We start from the raw sequence: 18946 nt of genomic DNA on the forward strand, positions 1-18946 counted from the left end.
GGTGGTCGACCTGGTTGGGTATATTGCTAGCAATGAGATTCTCAGTCTCCATTACTAATAATCCCTTTCCCCCCTATATTCAATATTTATTCTATCTAATGTTATCCTTTAGAATATTCTTGACTAGATAGACGTCGTTCTAACAAAAACTATTAACTATGGTAAATAGAAACAGTTTGTATAGGAAAAATAAATACTCTTTCGTTTCTTTTCAGGGATTTTTTCTCTTCATATAAACCTTTCTCAGACTTCAACGAATAATTAAAAAAAAAATATTCCAATTAGTCCAGTCGCTCTCAAGTTTTTTTTATACCATTGAGGTGGCAAACAAGCATACGGCCCACCTGATGGTAAGTGGTTAAAGTTTCATGGTCAACAACAAATTTAGCAATTAATGTTTATTTATAGGATTGATTTTCAGCAAGAGCGCTTTCTGTCTAATTTTGGTGATTTTTTTTTTATTTCGAGTCTTAGTAAAAATGTATGCCCTCAAAAATATTTTAAAAATGCTTTTTCAGAGACATTGACTTTTTTGGGAATTCTAAGTTGAAAACACAATTGAAAGACCCACAGAAATTGGACAAGGGTCGCATTTGTAGTAATGTGGGCGACGGTAGCCTTCTGGTGGACCGTCTGCTCGTTTGACACCGTAACAATAAATTAGAAAATACACTATATTAAGTATATTTGTCTTTATATATGTTTATGTATGTATATTCATATATATGTATGTATTATTTATTTATATCCATTAATGTAATCATAAGTTATTATTATTATTATGTGTAAGTATATTTTTATTTACATTATTTACAGTGAGTTAAAATTTACCTTTAGCAATTTTTTTCTCCCATTTTTAGTCTTAATCTTTTTCTGTCACGCCTTGACCAGATACAATTTTAATTATTCCTTTATTCCGTCTTAAGGTTGCCTGGAAGAGATCGCTATTTAGCGATAAGGCTGCCCATTGTTGCCTCTTTATGTAATTAAGTTTATGTAATTAATTATTCATTTATATTATTGTTTGTTGTTTATTTGTTATTAGTATTGTTTATTGTTTGTGTACATATTGTTAACCTTGATAATCATTCTTTGAAGGGAACAATAAAGAGCTTTTCATTCATTCATTCATTTATTCATAAATGTAAAAGTGACTTTTATTTAATGAGTGATAATGATATGGTAACCCCGTCTGCGCTATCGGTACACACTGGCGGGGCACCAGTGAGGGATGACAGATGAAGATGAAAGTAGGTCAGTTAGCCCATCCTGACGAATTAAACTAGAATTAGTCACGACGGTTTCCAGGGGGAACCACGTTGAGGCCGACCTGATACGGTATATTGCTAGTAATAAGGTTATTTGACCCCATTACTAACAATCCCTTTCCCCCCTGTAAAAGTGACTTTGTTGGTTTGCTTTTTGGCGCTTTATCGGCTTTGCATCTAATCGTCATGAAATTTGGCATATATAAACATTCTATTTAGAATAGAGAAGGATATAAGTTTCTTATCCTCCCGGGCAATCAATATAATATGCGAGTATCACACGAGTAAGGTCATGGGTAAAGACTAGTTTGTTGTAGACTTGTGGTAAATATAGAAAAGAACTCAGCTCGTTAGCCGCGGGTTGGGTTAAAGATGGCTAAATGTATCATTATGCGTACATTCTAAAACTTTTTGTGACTTTAAACCCAGGTGAATACGATTTGATGAGATGTAAACTCCCTCCCCTGCTTCTTTCCCTCCTTTCACACGAAAATATGCTCTTAGCCGCCATTTTTTTAATATATTACTATTATAGTAAAATTAATAAAATCGCGACCAGGAGTTAATACAATTGTATCGAGACGATGTCTGTATATTTTTTTTATGCAACTCAGAATGGCAAACAAGTTGACGGCCCACCTGATGAAAAGTGGTAACCGTCGCCTATAGACATGAGCAGTACCATGGACATAACAAAGTATAGTGTTCCGCCCATGATATCCCATGCGTTGCCATTCCTGAGGACTCAGGTGTTATTCCTATGTACCCTGTAAATTAATAGGAGTTATTTAAGGAAAATTAATGTGAGGCATTTTAATATGAATAATAGAAGCCAATTTTTGTCTATCTGTCTATCACTATGTATGTTCCAGTAAAATTATACAATTGTGTTCTTTACGGCCTAATATAAAATCTGGTGTACTCGTATGTTTTATCTTGATATATGATCTAAAAATGATTACGTATTTTAAAAATTCACGTGTACAAAATTGCAGGCAAATAGTAGTTTTATATACCTAAACATAAAAAGAAAAATAACTATTACCTATATATTAAAGAAATAAATACAAACGTTATGTGAAAAATTTAATGATTTCGAGCGGGCATATTTCAATACATATTATGCTGAAGAGATATAAAACATCGCTGTTAAGAACATCTTAAAATTTCTATCACAGCCAGGAATTGACAGCGAAATAAAAAAAAAATGGCGAGCACAATAGATCACAGAGGTCAGAGTGTTACAGGTTTTTCTACTTGACAAAGCCTACTTAACAACAATAACAAGAATTAGTCGCCAAATGCTTCGATTCAAACAAACCTCTTTCGCTTCTTCCACATTCATCAATCTTTTCATACATGCTCGCCGGTTACGGGTACTTTTAACTTGGCCCTTCTTCGGCACGTCGCCTATTTGGTCAACATACGTCCGTCTAGGGCGGCCCCTACCGACATCTCCAAGAATTAGTCCTATTAGAATAATTTACATAAAAATGTTTTAAAGAATTTATGTGAGGAACATAGCGTTTACAAGCTATAAAATTTATATTGTAATCCATACCATGAAGTACAAGCTGGAGCAAATGGATAATTCACTCACTAAAAGCAATTAATTTGCTTTCAGATTTTATAGGGGGGGATCATCGTGGGAGACAGTCATGCCGTCTCCAGATAATCGGAAACAAGGTAAAATTAACAGACCTCTGTCCCATTCGTGTTTCAACCGTGAAGCAGTTGTGTTTGCATGGCTGTGTTTCGGTTTGAAGGGTGAGATATGGCGTGAATTTACTGGGTACAGAGGAATAACACCTGAGTCCTCAGAAATGGCAACGCATCATAGGTGAAACAGTATACTCTGTTATGTCCATGGTACTGCTCATGTCTATAAGCGACGGTTACCACTTTCCATCAGGTGGGCCGTCAGCTTGTTTGCCATTCTAAGTTGTATAAAAAAAAACTAAAATTGATAAAGAGTTGTGGCCTATTTGGGTCACTGCGATACACATGGCGAAAATATATTTTTGTATTATTTAATATATTTAGTATTATTTTATAATTATATAACTTATTTAATTGTATGAATTTTGCTTTAAATTTATGACTCAAATAATATCTATCTATTTCTGCTATGATTAGTGTTAAAAAAATAAATACGTTTTAAAATTAACCATTTAGAAATACACAGTGAAAAATATTGTGTTAGTAAGTAAGTTTATCAATAAACTAGCTCTTATTTAAAACTTTGTCCGTATGACTGGGGTATGTACATTAACCATTATAAAAAGCCTATATTCTTCTGTATCCCCTGTAGGACGTGTTTACAAAATCTTATAGTGATTGGTTAAGCCGTTAAGGCGTTATGACGCAACAAATAAACAAACAAACTCACTTTCACGTTTATAATATTAGTAAGGATTCACGTAAAATCGGTCGAATCGTAATTAAGTCGTTATTATCTTAAAAGGAACACCGTAATTTGAACATAATTACGTGTGTGTTTGCGTTCACAGTTGAATGAACGAATAATCCTTCATGAATATGCTAACTTTGTTATGAGCGTATCACATCCGCACTATATCGTGTTGAATAATAAACAAAATATAATATAATGGATTTATTATAAACAACTATAATGTAACAAATATAACTAGAAAGGTATAATGTATTTTTACAAATTTATTGTTTAAAACATTTTTAAAATAAAAAAAGTATATATAGAAAAATTTAGCTAGCGATTGGTTTTGTCTATTATTTTAGTGCATTCTTAGTGCAAACTGCCAACGACTGAAACCACAGACTAAAGAACTTTGTAGTAGAATGTTCTTTTTGATTCCTCGTTCGAAAAATATATCTATAGCCCCCTATTTTTCTCTTTTTTAGTCCTATTATTTTTCTGTTGCGCTTTAACCAAATACAATTTTAATTTTTCCTTCCTCTCCATCCTAAGATTGTCTGTAAGAGATCGCTATTTCGCGATAAGACCGCCCACTGTTTCCTCTTGCTTTTATGTAAGTTTTGTAATTAATTTTCTTTTTAATATATTGTTTATTTTTATAATCTATATCCTTCTTAGAAAGAGACAATAAAAAGTTTTCATTTATTTGTTAATGTATGAAAACGATGTTGAATAGCTTTAGGTATTACCGTTATTTTCCGTCAGGTGAGTTGCCAAGAGCAAGTCCATCGTCATTTTCCTGCCTTTATCTCAATTATTTGGGGTCGGTGTAATATGTTTTTATTCATATTATCCAAGGTTTTGGCTTTTAGTTTTATGACCGGCCGCCTGTCTGACGTCAACCCTCCTTGGGAATAGCAAGAGCAAGTTCATCATGTTATAAAAAGAAAGCCGCATTTAATTTTCTATTTTTTTTTTCTTTTAACCTTCTGACTCTTGCTTTATGACACTTGCCAACAACACGAGACAGCAATAATCAATAGGTATAAAAATAATGGTACAATACAGTTATTATTCTGTGACTACAGTACCAAAAATAATTATGTAGAGCTCCGTGGCAACGTTGATATATGTTTTATATAAATTAGGTTCCCGGATCGATTCTTACTCGGACCAATTTACCACCTCGAGCCTCCATACATTCAAAGTCTGATTTTGGATGTATAGATGTATTTTCATCATCATAACACATCAAGTATTTTTTTATACAACTAGAATGGCAAACAAGCTGACGGCCCACCTGATGAAAAGTGGTAACCGTCGCCTATAGACATGAGCAGTACCATGGACATAACAGAGTATACTATTTCGCCATGCGTTGCTATTCCTGAGGACTCAGGTGTTATTCCTACAGTATTTTTATTATTGCTTCTTTAGTATAGACCTTATTTCTTACATCCGTTTTATATGTAACCAGCAACTCATACCGTTCGAACATACATAAAAAACCTTATTTTTAAAGTCGATTGAAAATAGGTAGTTAAAGTCACTCAAACCTTCAAGTAATATTAAACCTTCGCTACATAAAACGTAGGACGTATTATTGATTAAATAAAATTTATTTTTTCTATTTTTTCGTGTAAACACTAGGTATATGAAATATGAGCTCTGTACTCAATATGTCTCACGATCTCTTATAATATGTCTCTAGATAAAATTTAGTTCTCAAAATATATTTCCTTGTTGCTATCGACGGTTTCTGCTCAAACTTCAAAGGCTCGAAGTCGCAAAATTAGTTTACCTGTAGACGTGTCTGTTTAAATATAAGATTCTTTAAACATTACTCTTATTGCGAAGGTAGTAACATAATTGTATGAAATAAACTCAATTAATGCAAGCGACGCTGGCATGCTCCCTCCTATCATCTGAGTCTTATGAACAGTGACACATCGTGTTTGTTTTATAGCTGCGTTGATATTGAATAAATATACAGATATCTAATCAGAATAAATAATAATTATATATAAAAATATGTAAAATAAAACCCGATGGATAGATAACTTTCTGAGACAATCACACACACACGCACGCACGCACGCACTTACACACGCACGCACGTACGCACGCACGCACGCACGCACGCACGCACGCACGCACGCACGCACTCAAGCACTCACGCACGCACGCACGATCGCACACACGCACGCAAGCACGCACGCACGCACACATGTACCTGCATAGTACTGTAGACCAAAAAAGATTTTAAAGTGTCAGAAGTAAATACTTGACGAAAATCGCTACGTATCGTCATATATAAGTCAATAAATCTAGAATATTCAATAGAATTCTCCTTAATTATAGAATTTGGAGTACTTGGACATTACAAGTATTCATAATAATAGTATAAGTGCCACACAGTTACATCAATTCGTTATAAATGTTGTGTATTAGGCACATTCTCATCAATTCTAAATATCGCTAATGTCATTCACCTTTACGTAGTGGAGTTCGTTTATTATATAATTTTCATTTCTGTTTTTGTTATTTACTTATACTAAGTCCGGATATAGTATACATTGATCATCATCATATCAGCCTTTAACTGTCCACTGCTGAACATAAGCCTCCCCTAGAGGGTTTTTGCCAGTGGTTGCCATGCTTGGCAGGAGGATTGGCAACCACAATTAGGCTTTGGAGATGTTTTAAGAGGGACGCTGCTGCCCATCCCTTATCGCTAAAAGTATGTGTTTAAATATCGCTAATGAAAGTGAAATAACGGGGATATTGATCCGACAAAGGTAACAAAAGGAATCGCCAGTAATAGGATCTGACTGCCCCATTGCTAGCAATACAGGGTGTATTAGGTCGGGAGGAAGAGATTGTTAGAAAAAACGAACAACTAGTCCCATTGCTGGCAATATACCCTGTCAGGTCGATCTCCACTGGAAACCATCGTGCTAAATTAAAGGTGTATTCATCACGATGGGTAAACTGACTTGCCTTTTCATTTTACCTATCATCCCTTACTGAGACCCTGCCAGCGTACACTGACAGCGCAGGCGGGGTCACCATTCCATTATCACCCATTAAAAGCACCCTACCCACCCTACGGTCGACCTTCACGACCTTATATTTTAAAACATTATGTTAGTGTTAATAGGAGCAACACTCCATTGTTGTCTATTAAAATAATATCCTGAATGTCTCCAGATTAGTTCACTCTACAAAGATCATTTCGAAAATATGCAATGTCCATTTTGTTAAGAAAAAAGATTAAAACATATATATTTATTTTGCAGGCCGCAATTGGCTGGAGACGATGGTGGAACTACCTTCGGGGATAGGAGAAGAAGACGTTACCACGGGAAATGTGAGTAAATATTACTATTCATTTATATATAGTACTAGCTGTTACTCACGGCTTTACATGCAGGGATAGTGTTACCCTATCCCATTCAATTTATTGCCATTAAGCAAATATGTATGACTATGTATGTCTAAAATGATTACGATACTGAATTTACAGGGTGTGAAAGCATTACCTTGGGAGGAAAGGGATTATTAGTAATGGAAACTGAGAATCCCATTGCTAGCAATATACCCAACCAGGTCGACCTCCTCGCGACTCGTCGACCCCTGGAAACTATCATGGTTAATCCCTGATGAATTCATCATGATGGGCTAACTGGCCTGTTTTCATTCTCATCTATCACCCTTCACTGGTGCTCCGCCAGCGTATCCCGTTAGCGCAGGCGGTGTAACCATACTATTTTCACCCATCAAAAAAAAAAAGCAATATCCTTTAAATCTTAGAAACATTATCTCACATTACAAATTCAAATCATCATTATTTAAATAGATTTATAGATAAAAAAATAATTTTCCAACTAACGGAATTGTGAGGCAATAAACATGAAAAAATACAGCTGAACTAAGAATCTTCTTATTGAAGTCGATTGAAAAGGGATTTAGAGATTTCCGTACCAGCTTCGTTTTCGAAAGTAAATTAATAAAGTTTTATTTTTTGAATATTTCGACTTGTGTTTTCCTTTGAGAATATGTTCAATTTCACTAATGGTTTATAATTGAAATCATCATCATCATCATCATATCAGTCCACAACTGAACATAAGCCTCCCCTTGGGGGTTTTTACCAGTAGTTGCCACGCTTGGCAGGAGGATTGGCAATCGCAGTCAGGCTTTAGAGATATTTATTTATTTAATTATTTAACTCTTTATTGCACCATAAATAAAAATATACAATGACAAGTGAATAATTCATTAATTTGAGATATTTTAAGACAGACGCTGTTGCCCATCTCTCGCCGTCCCTTTGTCGACTTTTACGACACCCACGGGAAAAGAACGGGTGGCCTATTCTATGCCGGGACCACGCGATCGATTATTATTATTCAAATAAAAGTATGAAAATTATATTCTAATAGTTATTGATAGATTGAAAAATTTCCAATCGAACCGGGTTTGAACCCGCACTTTCACGTCATGTCGGGTCATCATGTGATTGTTAATTCCGGACGGGCGCCCAATGAAGCGAGAGATGATCTGAGAACCAGTGTTCTCAACGTTTAACTAATGATTTTGTTATATAATAATAACTATTCTATCCAACAATAAATGTTCCATTTTTTTTTTATGATGACCCACCTGATGGTAAGCGGTTACCGTAGCCTGCAATACCAGAGGTATTACGCGCGCGTTGCCAACCCTGAAGAAACCTCCTTACCCCCCTTTTGAAGAACCTCATGCTGTAGTCTCTTGGGAAAACCTCGGCAGGGAGCTCATTCCATAACCTGAGTATTCGTGGGAGAAAATTTAGGCTGTAGGGTATCCATACCTTATACATACGCAGTATTACTGTAGAATGAATAATAAATATGGATTCTATCTTTTATGTAACATATACTTACTTATAACTAGGTAATTTAGATGCGTAGATATAGAACCGTAACGGGGATTGGTACTCTTTATCTATGTAGTAGTTTGGCCACAACAGAATATCAGTGTTTTGCTCTTTTAAGGGCAAAGCAAGCAGCTACATAAACTGCGCCGAAAATATAATCTAGTATTGTAAAATTTGTCATTGACAAATAATTGACATATCAAACATTTTCTATACACTAGCCTGCTATGAATTGAGAAGAATAGCAACTGATGGTGTATCTTTCGTACGCTTTTTGCTAATTATACTTGCATAAGAAGTATATTATTTATAGTACAGTTTTTATTTTATCATTCCTTCTATGTAATTTCTTGTTCATAGGAATATCATTAGTATTATATTATCTATATTTAAAAAGTGCCAGAGCACTTTTAGTTAGCAATCAGATCGCTAACATTTTTTTTTTAAATTAATTATAATGGAATGCTAACCCCGCCTACGCTAATGGTACACGCTGGCGGGATCCCAGTGAGGGATGATAGGTGAGGATGCAGGGATCGATCAGTTAGCCCATCGTGATGAATACACTCGGAATTCAGCACGACGGTTTCAAGGGGAAACCGCGTGGAGGTTGACCTGATCGCGTATATTGCTGGAAAAGATTGTGTTCAACAAATAAAAGCCGACTTAAATTGGGACAAAGCAGTCATTTTGAATTAAAAACTAAGCTACAGAGTACACACAAAGATGTAGTACAAATAAAATACCGAATATTTGATTAAATGTTTCGATTTACTACTATTTTCATATACGAAATAAGAAAGAAGCAGTTTTGAATAGTCTTTTTTATGGTTCCGTACCTCCAAAGCAAAGAAGAGAACCCTTATACCCTTATAGGACCACTTCATTGTCCGTATGTCCGTCCGTCTGTCCGCCTGTCAAAACCCTTTTTCTTAGGAACGCGTGGAGATATCATGTTGAAATTAATATCGTGTACTCAGGGCCCCTAGACAAATGGCAAACGAATTCGTCGATGGAATCAACATCGCTAGCGAGTCCGTGAGTTGGAATGAGATAGCAACGCCGGATAATTCATTCCAAATGTCGCAAATGTCGATTCCATCGACGAATTCGCTTGCCACTTGTCTAGAGGGCCAGGTCTGCAATCTCTTAAATCAGTGAAAAAATCAAGCTTCGCAACGCGATCTTTTGATAGCGTCGATTTAGAAGCTTTAGAATTGGAAACAGCTATTTATGTCCCATTTACATATATCACATATTTTGACATTCGCAAAGGGAATCAAACCATATACTGTGTTTCCCGTTAACCTAGAATCATGAAATTTGGCATGAAGCAATGTCATATTGCATAAGTAAAAGAAAAAATCCAAAACTTGTAAATTAGTTTAAAATTTTTATAAAAAAAAAAAACAAAATTATAATTTTGTTTTTTTTTATATATTGATAGTTTTGTACGGAACCCTCGTTGAGCGAGTCCGACTCGCACTTGACCGGCTTTTTATTTATGATTCAACCTTTCATTCGGAATGTAATATCAGCTGAGAAGAATTGGCAAGAAATTCAACAGTTGCATTTTGCAACAAAAGTTTTCGAAATTTGACAGCACAATCAAAATATCTTTTAGACATCAGTATTAAAATTAGAAAAAACGTTACTTTAATGTCAATACTAATTCGATAAGTATCAAGTCGTTACAAACGTATTCTATTTTGCACTTGCGTATATACTGTGGTTGACCTCATTTGATCATTACAGCAAAAGGGTCAATAGGACAGCGTTCCTATTTACGCAGTCCACATTTCAACAAGTTCCACAGCTTTATGCTATCGAATTGACTGTAAATGACAACTATATTCTTATTCGACGTAGCTGTATCTATTCGAATATTGTTTTTTATCCGACTATCGAAAAAGGAGGGTAATGTTTTTTTTTATTTATGTAGATATCTGTACACCGAAAAAAATGTTGCGTAACTACTAGGCAAAGGACGAAAACAATGGTCTTTTTCTATGCTGAAACCTTAACGTTCTTTTACTATATACACTGGCCCCCTAGACAAGTGGCAAGCGAATTCATCGATGGAATCAAAATCGCTAGCTAGTTCGTGAGATAGAATGAGATAACAACGTCGGATGTCTCATTCTAACGATGGACTCCCTTCTGATAACGATTCCATCAATGGATTTGCTTGCCACTTATCTAGAGAGCTGGTATACTCTATTATTAATGATATGCACGATTTTACAAAGAGCAAAACTATCAAGAAACATTTAAATTGTCTCCACACCATACCCACACAGTTCTATTTCTTATTTTCTATTTTTTCCTTCTGTTGTTATTTGTGTGCAGAAGGTAAGTAACGCAAAGAAATAAATCTATCTATCTCCAAAATTACTCTAACACAAAAATGTTTATCCGAATTTGCCAAATTAATATCCAATATACCAACATTGGCTGTACAATTAACTCTTACACAATTGCTGTGTTCCAACATATAGTGTGATATGTTTTCACAAACAAGTCCATTGTCCTTAGCAGCAAAACTTTTCTACTTCATTCTCTCTACCAATGACGTCGCTTCACCGGCGCCACAGGTCAACAAATATTTTCGATGAACTAGCTATTTTATTGTTAAAAATTTTTGCAAACAGACGTCGGGACAGAGTCTGAGGTGTCATCTCTCTAAATTTTTAACCTTTAACCATTTTCATTTGATAAATTCACGAAATTACATTTGTGAAATAACTGTTTTATTGGTCATCATAGACTAAAATTTTTAATAATTTTGTTTTAAATCTATTATAAAATGAAATCATATTGGTCCTTACACTATATTTCGCTGTGATATCTATTAATATATATGTGAAAAGTAAATTGTGTATTTTTGTCGACTAATTCCAGATCCATCCGGATCCCACAGTTTAATTATATTGTAAATGGTTATGATGCGAGCGTAAGCTTAACTTCAGCGGACCGTCAGCTTGTTTGCCATTCTAAGTTGTATAAAAAAAAAAAACTTATTGACTGGCTGAATATGACGAGATTTACTTATAAGTACATCTCATCTATAATCTAAAACCTCATCATACTCAGTCGGTCAATCTGGTTATTTTTGCGACAAAGTTTTTTTTACGAAGGTTATTTCAAAAAAGGTTGTAAATTTTATTAATGAAATATTACATCTATCTGCATATTACTGTACAATTTCTTAGAAAATGTATTCATATGGTGCATGTACAGGCATGTTTACTTGCTTGGATTCACCGTTTTTATGATGAGAACTTAACTGACCGAAATTCTTCCAGCTTATTGAAAGTCAAAAGCGGCGTACACACTAGCTTCTATAATATTAATGTATAATTTCTGATGCACCTAACTATCTTGATGTAGAATAAATAATTAAAATTACAAATTACTATCATAATATAAATAAATAAGTTCATTAAATTCGCATTAAGTAAATTAATATATTCCAGTTATAATTTTTTTTATACAACTTAGAATGGCAAACAAGCTGACAGCCCACCTGATGGAAAGTGGTAGCTGTCGCCTATAGACATGAGCAGTACCATGGAAATAACAGAGTATACTATTTCGTTCATGATATCCCCCATGCGTTGCCATTCCTGAGGACTCAGGTGTTATTCCTCTGCACCCAGTAAATTCACGCACTATCCCACCCTTTAAACCGAAACACAGCCATGCAAACACAACTGCTTCACGGTTGAAACACGAATGGGACAGAGGTACCCAAGCAATCGACTTTTGTACAAAGTCTCCCTCTAATAAATTATTACCTAAACTAATATTAGAAAAAGGAAAGATTTGATTTCTTTTTTATAATGGATAACTTCAAAAAATATTTAACTGATTATAAGAAATCAATCACCTATAAAATGCTATATTCTCAGCGAGTCACATGGGCTGAATTTTATTAAAAAAAAAACAGTGCAAATCCGGGCAAGTCTCTAGTTACTAATAAATATTCAACCATGAAAAATTCTGCGGTAATACGCGTACAGTACAGTGCTTTGTGTTTCATATAAAATTATCAAAAACTCTATAAATTCAAGTCAGTCGCCTGTCTAGCTGTCCATTTGTCAATACAAACAATATAGATCTGAACATGATTCCAAAAAATAAAAATAAAAAAAAAAACATAAAAACAAAATATTGCCATTTGTTGCTTATATATTTTAAATTAAATTTGCCATCTACATATGTATATGTACATAGATTAAGATGGACAACCTTTAATAAAGCAGGTTAACTCTAACTATTAACTGACACTATCGAACGTAATTGAGTAACAAACATTCAATCATTTTACAATCATAAATAATGACATTGTTAACATAAAACATTAATTTATTGCATCTTAATATGAAACCCCGTAGGCTCATTTGGCCGCTGTATTATCAAAAACTTAATTACAGTAAATTAACAAGATTTGTGCTTAAAAGATTTGTTTCATCGCTAAGCAATTCTTTCCAGACAAATTTTGTACGGTTATACTATAATGTTATATTCTGTGGTACGGTAGAGTATTTTTTTTAATGAATGATAATAGAATGACCCACACGCGCTATCGGTATACACTGGCGGGGCATCAGTAAGTGATGATAGATGACGATGAAGCAGGTCAGATAGCCCATCGTGACGAATTCAACAAGAATTAGCCACGATGATTTTCAGGGGAAACCACATAGAGGTCGACCTGATAAGATATATTGCTAGCAATGGGCCTGTCAACCCCCATTACTAACAATCCCTTTCCCCCTCTACGGTACAGTATTAGGTACTTTTATTACCTAATACTGTTAAAATTTAACAACAACTGTTAAAATTAGGTATTTAGTATTACCGTACTAAATACTATAGTAATTTCGCGGAATTTACTGCACATCTATACACTGCCTTAACAATAAAGTTACCCTAACTTTATTAAACTGTACCATGGCACTAAAATGGGTTTATATGAACCGTATGGACTAAATGGATATAAATCTTAAATGGATGTAAATGTAGCTAATGTATTATAATAGAATTATCACCCATTAAGAAAATAATATCTTACAGGTATTTTTTTATACAACTTAGAATGGCAAAGAGGCTGACGGTCCATCTAATGAAAAGTGGTAACCGTCGCCTATAGACATGAGCAGTACCATGGATATAACAAAGTATAGTGTTCCGCCCATGATATCCCATGCGTTGCCATTCCTGAGGACTAAGATGTTATTCCTCTGTACCCTGTAAATTCACTGCTATGTCCCACCCTTCAAATCGAAACACACCTATGCAAACAACTGTTTCGCGGTAGAAACACGAATGGGTCAGAGGTGCCGAAGCAAACGACTTTTGTACAAGTCTCCCTCTGGTAACCAATAGAAGGTATACAATAGAAATAATGTAAACGATTTTCTAAAGAAATAGCTTCTCAACCGACTTTCACATTTATAATATAAGTAACGTTTATGGTTTCTTCGAGTATAACATTTTAGGGTATCTACGGGACATCCCGTAAGTTTTCAGTATGTTCACGACAAACCAACTATCGTGTAGAGAGTAAAAAACTGAATTAATGGTAATAGGGTTCTGTAGTTAAGTCTTAACTTGTTACGTAATACAACTGTAACTTACTTTTTTTTTTGTGCTATGTATTGGATTTGAGTTCCCAAGCACTTGCGTTTGCGCTTTTGGTGTACGCTCGCGTATGCCAAGGTTTGCAGCTGGTTGACTTATAATATGGATGATGGATTTGGGCTTCAACATTGAGTGGGTACTGAGAGCATATCTTTTAAGATGACCTTTCTGATGAGGATTGATGGACGATGAGTTATCATGGTGAGTTTTATGATTTACAGGTTGACAGTTGATGGAGTCGATAGAAAATTTCGGAGAAACTGTATCTTACTTCTATTACCTACGAGTAAGTAGGTACTATTATAATTCTGTGCTATTACTTACTAATTACTAATCTATTACTGTGTAACAAAGCATTAAACTTACATCACGGTTGTTTACAAATTTACATATTTTATGAAATGGTTGCGTCCCTCCTGCGTTGCCAGGCACGAGGCCTATAATATTATGCCTGTGTGCCCTCTAATTTCACTGCTATATCCCTCGCTTTAAGCGAAAACACAGCCATGCAAGCACAATTGCTTAGCAGCATAAAGACGAGTGCATACATGAAATAAATAATGTATGATACATCGGAAGCTCATAGAGCTAAAATCACGATAAATATCTCATTCCAGGGAAAAGGGTTTGTTAGTCATTTCAACATCATTTCAGCCGTTAACTGTTCTTTTTTTTTTTTTTTTACAACACAGGGGGCAAACGAGCATGCGGCTCACCTGATGGTAAGTGACTACCGCCGCCCATGATCACCCACAACACCAGCGGCATTGCAGGTGTGCTGCCGGCCTTTTGAAAAGGAATATACTCTTTTCTTGAAGGTTATGTTGTCGTATCGGTTCGGAAATACTGCTGCTGGAAGTTGATTCCAAAGAATGGTTGTGCGTGGAAGAAAGTGCCTTGAAAAACGCACGGTGGAAGACCGCCACTCGTCCAGATGATTGGGATGAAACTTTAGTTTGTGGCGGGTTGTACGGTGGTGAAAATCAGCAGCAGGTATCAATCCGAACAATTCCTCAGAACACTCCCCATGATAAATTCGGTAGAAGATGCACAGAGATGCAACATCTCTGCGCAGTTTCAGTGGATCAAGTCGGACAGTAAGGCGTTGACTATCGATAATTCGAGCCGCCCGACTCTGAATGCGGTCTAACGGAAGGAGTTGGTACTGTGGCGCTCCTGCCCACAGGTGAGAACAGTATTCCATATGCGGCCTGACTTGGGCTTTATATAATTTCAGGCGGTGTTCTGGCATGAAATATCGTCTCACCCTATTGAGCACTCCTAACTTTTAAACATAAACCTTCCCCGTTGGTAACCGCAGTTACGCTGTTGCCTGATTGTATTATTGCCACAGTGTATAAACGGTTCAACTGACCTAACAATATCCTCTCCGGGGGAAAGGGATTGTTAGCAATGGGGTTTGACAGCCCCATTGCTAGCAATATGCCTTATTAGGTCGACCTCCACGTGGTTCCCGCTGGAAACCATCGTGAACAATTCTTGTTGAATTCGTCACGATGGGCTAACTGACCTACTTCATCCTCACCTATCATTCTTCACTGGTGCCCCGCCGGTGTATACCGATAGCGCGGGTGGGGTTACCATTCCATTATCATCCATTAAAAAAAAAACAATATCCTCTCCAATAATTTCTCGATAGTATTACAATCGACTTACAACAGCATATAAACTATAGCGCAATCGGATTTACGGTCCAGTTTTTATCTCTAAAAAACCCATCACCCATAAAGGTTGTGAACTGACATTAACTTATTATTATTCTTAAACAAAAACTAAAAAATAGAGGAAGGTATAAAGCTTAGAAGGCCGATTTTCCGACTGATTTAACAAATTTCATAGGCGGCCGCGTCGGCGGCGAGCGGAAGGGGCCTCGCAGGCCGCCTGTAAAGGCCATCCGAACTAGGTGTACATGCATGAGCGTTCAAACATTTATAATTACCTAAATAATATTTTATTTATATTACTAATTTTTTTTAATATGTGATAATGGAATGGTTACCCAGCCTGCGTTATTGGTGTACGCTGGTGGGGCACCAGTGAGGGATGATAGGTGAGGATAAAAAAGCAGGTCAGTTAGCCAATTTCGTTTTCCATTAGAATTAATTACGATAGTTTCCAGGGGGAACCGCGTGGAGGTCGACCTGATAGGGTGTATTGCTATTTATAAGGAAATCAGACCCCATTACTAACAATCCCTTTTCCCTCTATATTACTCATTTTTTTGATAGGTGAAAATGGTATGGTAACCCCGCCTGCGCTATCGGCTTACGCTTGCGGAGCACCAGTGAAGGGTGATAGATGAGAATGAAAACAGGCCAGTTAGCCCATCATGATGAATTCATCAGGTATTAACCATGATAGTTTCCAGGGAGAACCGCGAGGAGGTCAACCTGGTTGGGTATATTGCTAGCAATGGGATTCTCAGTCTACATTATTAACAATCCCTTTCCCCCTAAATATATTACTCATTTAGATTATACAGGTCAATATAGTTAGCAGTCTTGGAAGGTTCAGTCTTCTGTGAAACTGAAAATTTTTATCAAAAACAAAGGGTTAAAAAACGGTAGAAAAAATTTAATCATCTCTTACTGACTAAACTGGTGCATTCAAGTGTTCAGTTATTTATTTATATACGTATTTTTGTACATTCACTTATAATATAGATAATTATTAGGTTATAACAAAAATGTACACAGGCGGACTTATCCTTTATAGGGATTTCTTTCAGTCAATTTTAAGAACCTAAAAGGAGAAAGTTAATGTTTGTATACGTATAAAGCAAAAATAATATGATAAATAAGGGGGAAAGGGATTGTTAGCAATGGAGTTTGACAGCCCATTGCTAGCAATATGCCTTATTAGGTCGACCTCGACATGGTTCCCCCTAGAAACCATCGTGAACAATTCTTGTTGAATTCGTCACGATGGGCTAACTGACCTACTTCATCCTCACCTATCATCCTTCACTGGTGCCCCGCCGGTGTATACCGATAGCGCGGGTGGGGTTACCATTCCATTATCATCTGTTAAAAAAAATATGATAAATAATAAATTAAATTATTAATAGCTATATAGTTAGTAACAGAGTATTGATAAAATTATAAATATACACATAGATACAGGGGGAAAGGGATTGTTAGTAATGGAGACTGAGAATCCCATTGCTAGCAATATACCCAACCAGGTCGACCTCCTTGCGGTTCCCTCTGGAAACTGTCATGGTTAATTCCTGACGAATTCATCATGATGGGCTAACTGGCCTGTTTTCATTCTCATCTATCACCCTTCACTGGTTCTCCGCCAGCATATCCCGTTAGCGCAGGCGGGGTTACTATATCATTTTCACCCATCAAAAAAAAAAACACATAGATACATGTATGAATATAAATAAATATAGCTATTATAGATGTAAGTAACTCAACTGTTAGTAAGCGAGACTCAAATCTTATGTCATAATTTTTTTTTATATCAGAATTTTTGTTTTACTAATTTTTTATTCTAAGATATTCTGTTAAAATTATTTAAGATTTTATTCCATGAGATAAGCTCACATCAATTGTAATAAAATTACTATGGAACCAATACGCGAGACCAGTATAATATTATATTATGTATAAATATATAAATGACTGCAAAAATCTATCCAAAGTTAATCAAGTAATCTGCCTACGCTCGATATCAAAGTAATTTATGTTAAGTCCATTTATATTCTTTTAGCAAGAGTTAAGCTGAATATCCAAAGAATTCTTGGAAAGTTATATAATTAAAAAAATTAATGAATTAGAAACTGGTATTTCACTAAAGTTAGACTTATTACCGACTCACTAACTAAAAAAGGTAATGATATTTTAAAACGACTTCAAAAAGGAACGTTAGAAGAGAAAAGGTGTGACAATTTTTTTTTCTATTTTGAAGGGTATTAACCTTTTTTAATATTTGTATAGACGTATTCACTAGTATATATATATATATATATATATATATATATATATATATATATATATTCTAAGTGCAATTAATTAAATATGAAATACAAAATGTCTCAATATATTTATGACTATATATTTATATATATTTATTACTATGATAGTGAAGTAAAAAGAATGAATAATAAATAAAAAAAACCTAATATACCTTTTTGAAAACACCCATTAAAGGAAAAATGGAGGTTAGTCTTCGTTGCTAGTAATATACCATACCTACATTACTAGCGGTCCTGGTAATCTTATTTATTTATTTAAGGCAAACAAACAGCTAAAATAATACATAATTATATACTTAAACAGTAATTTGGTGGCCACTAGAATTTGCACAAAATAAAATACAAGTAAACGAAACACAAAATTAGACAATACTAAATTAAACAAAATTAAATAAAAATATATTTTAATCTGTATTTATGTTACTGTATTTCACTTGAATTATTCACTTGACATTGTATATTTTTATTTATGGTGCAATAAAGAGTTAAATAAATAAAATAAATAAATAAACAAAATTAAACAAACAAATACTACTGAAAAACAAACAAATACTATTGAAAAATGAAATCTTCTTAGTTAATTCCTAGTGAATTCGCTACGACGGACCAACTGGCCTGACTACATTCTCGTAGTTTCATCCACCACTGATGCCTTGCTTTTATATACCGTTATCATAGACGGGTGCACAATTACATCTTCACTCATTTCAAAA

The 18946-nt window shown here is 35.0% G+C and overlaps 1 protein-coding gene across 1 annotated transcript in view; it reads left to right on the forward strand.

Annotated features, from left to right (window-relative positions):
- Window positions 1-795: 795 nt before the first annotated feature.
- LOC113523060 (adenylyl cyclase 78C) overlaps window positions 796-18946 on the forward strand; it is a 65387-nt gene continuing 47236 nt past the window's right edge. Inside the window, exons 1-2 of the mRNA XM_052897811.1 lie at window positions 796-2954; window positions 6963-7033. Coding sequence (XP_052753771.1) covers window positions 2927-2954; window positions 6963-7033 — 99 coding nt within the window. The 5' untranslated portion in view covers window positions 796-2926. The remainder of the gene's footprint in view (window positions 2955-6962; window positions 7034-18946) is intronic.

The sequence above is a fragment of the Galleria mellonella genome, unplaced genomic scaffold (assembly GCF_026898425.1).
Source record: "Galleria mellonella isolate WM207_F2 unplaced genomic scaffold, CSIRO_AGI_GalMel_v1 utg38, whole genome shotgun sequence".
NCBI classification, from domain to species: domain Eukaryota; kingdom Metazoa; phylum Arthropoda; class Insecta; order Lepidoptera; family Pyralidae; genus Galleria; species Galleria mellonella.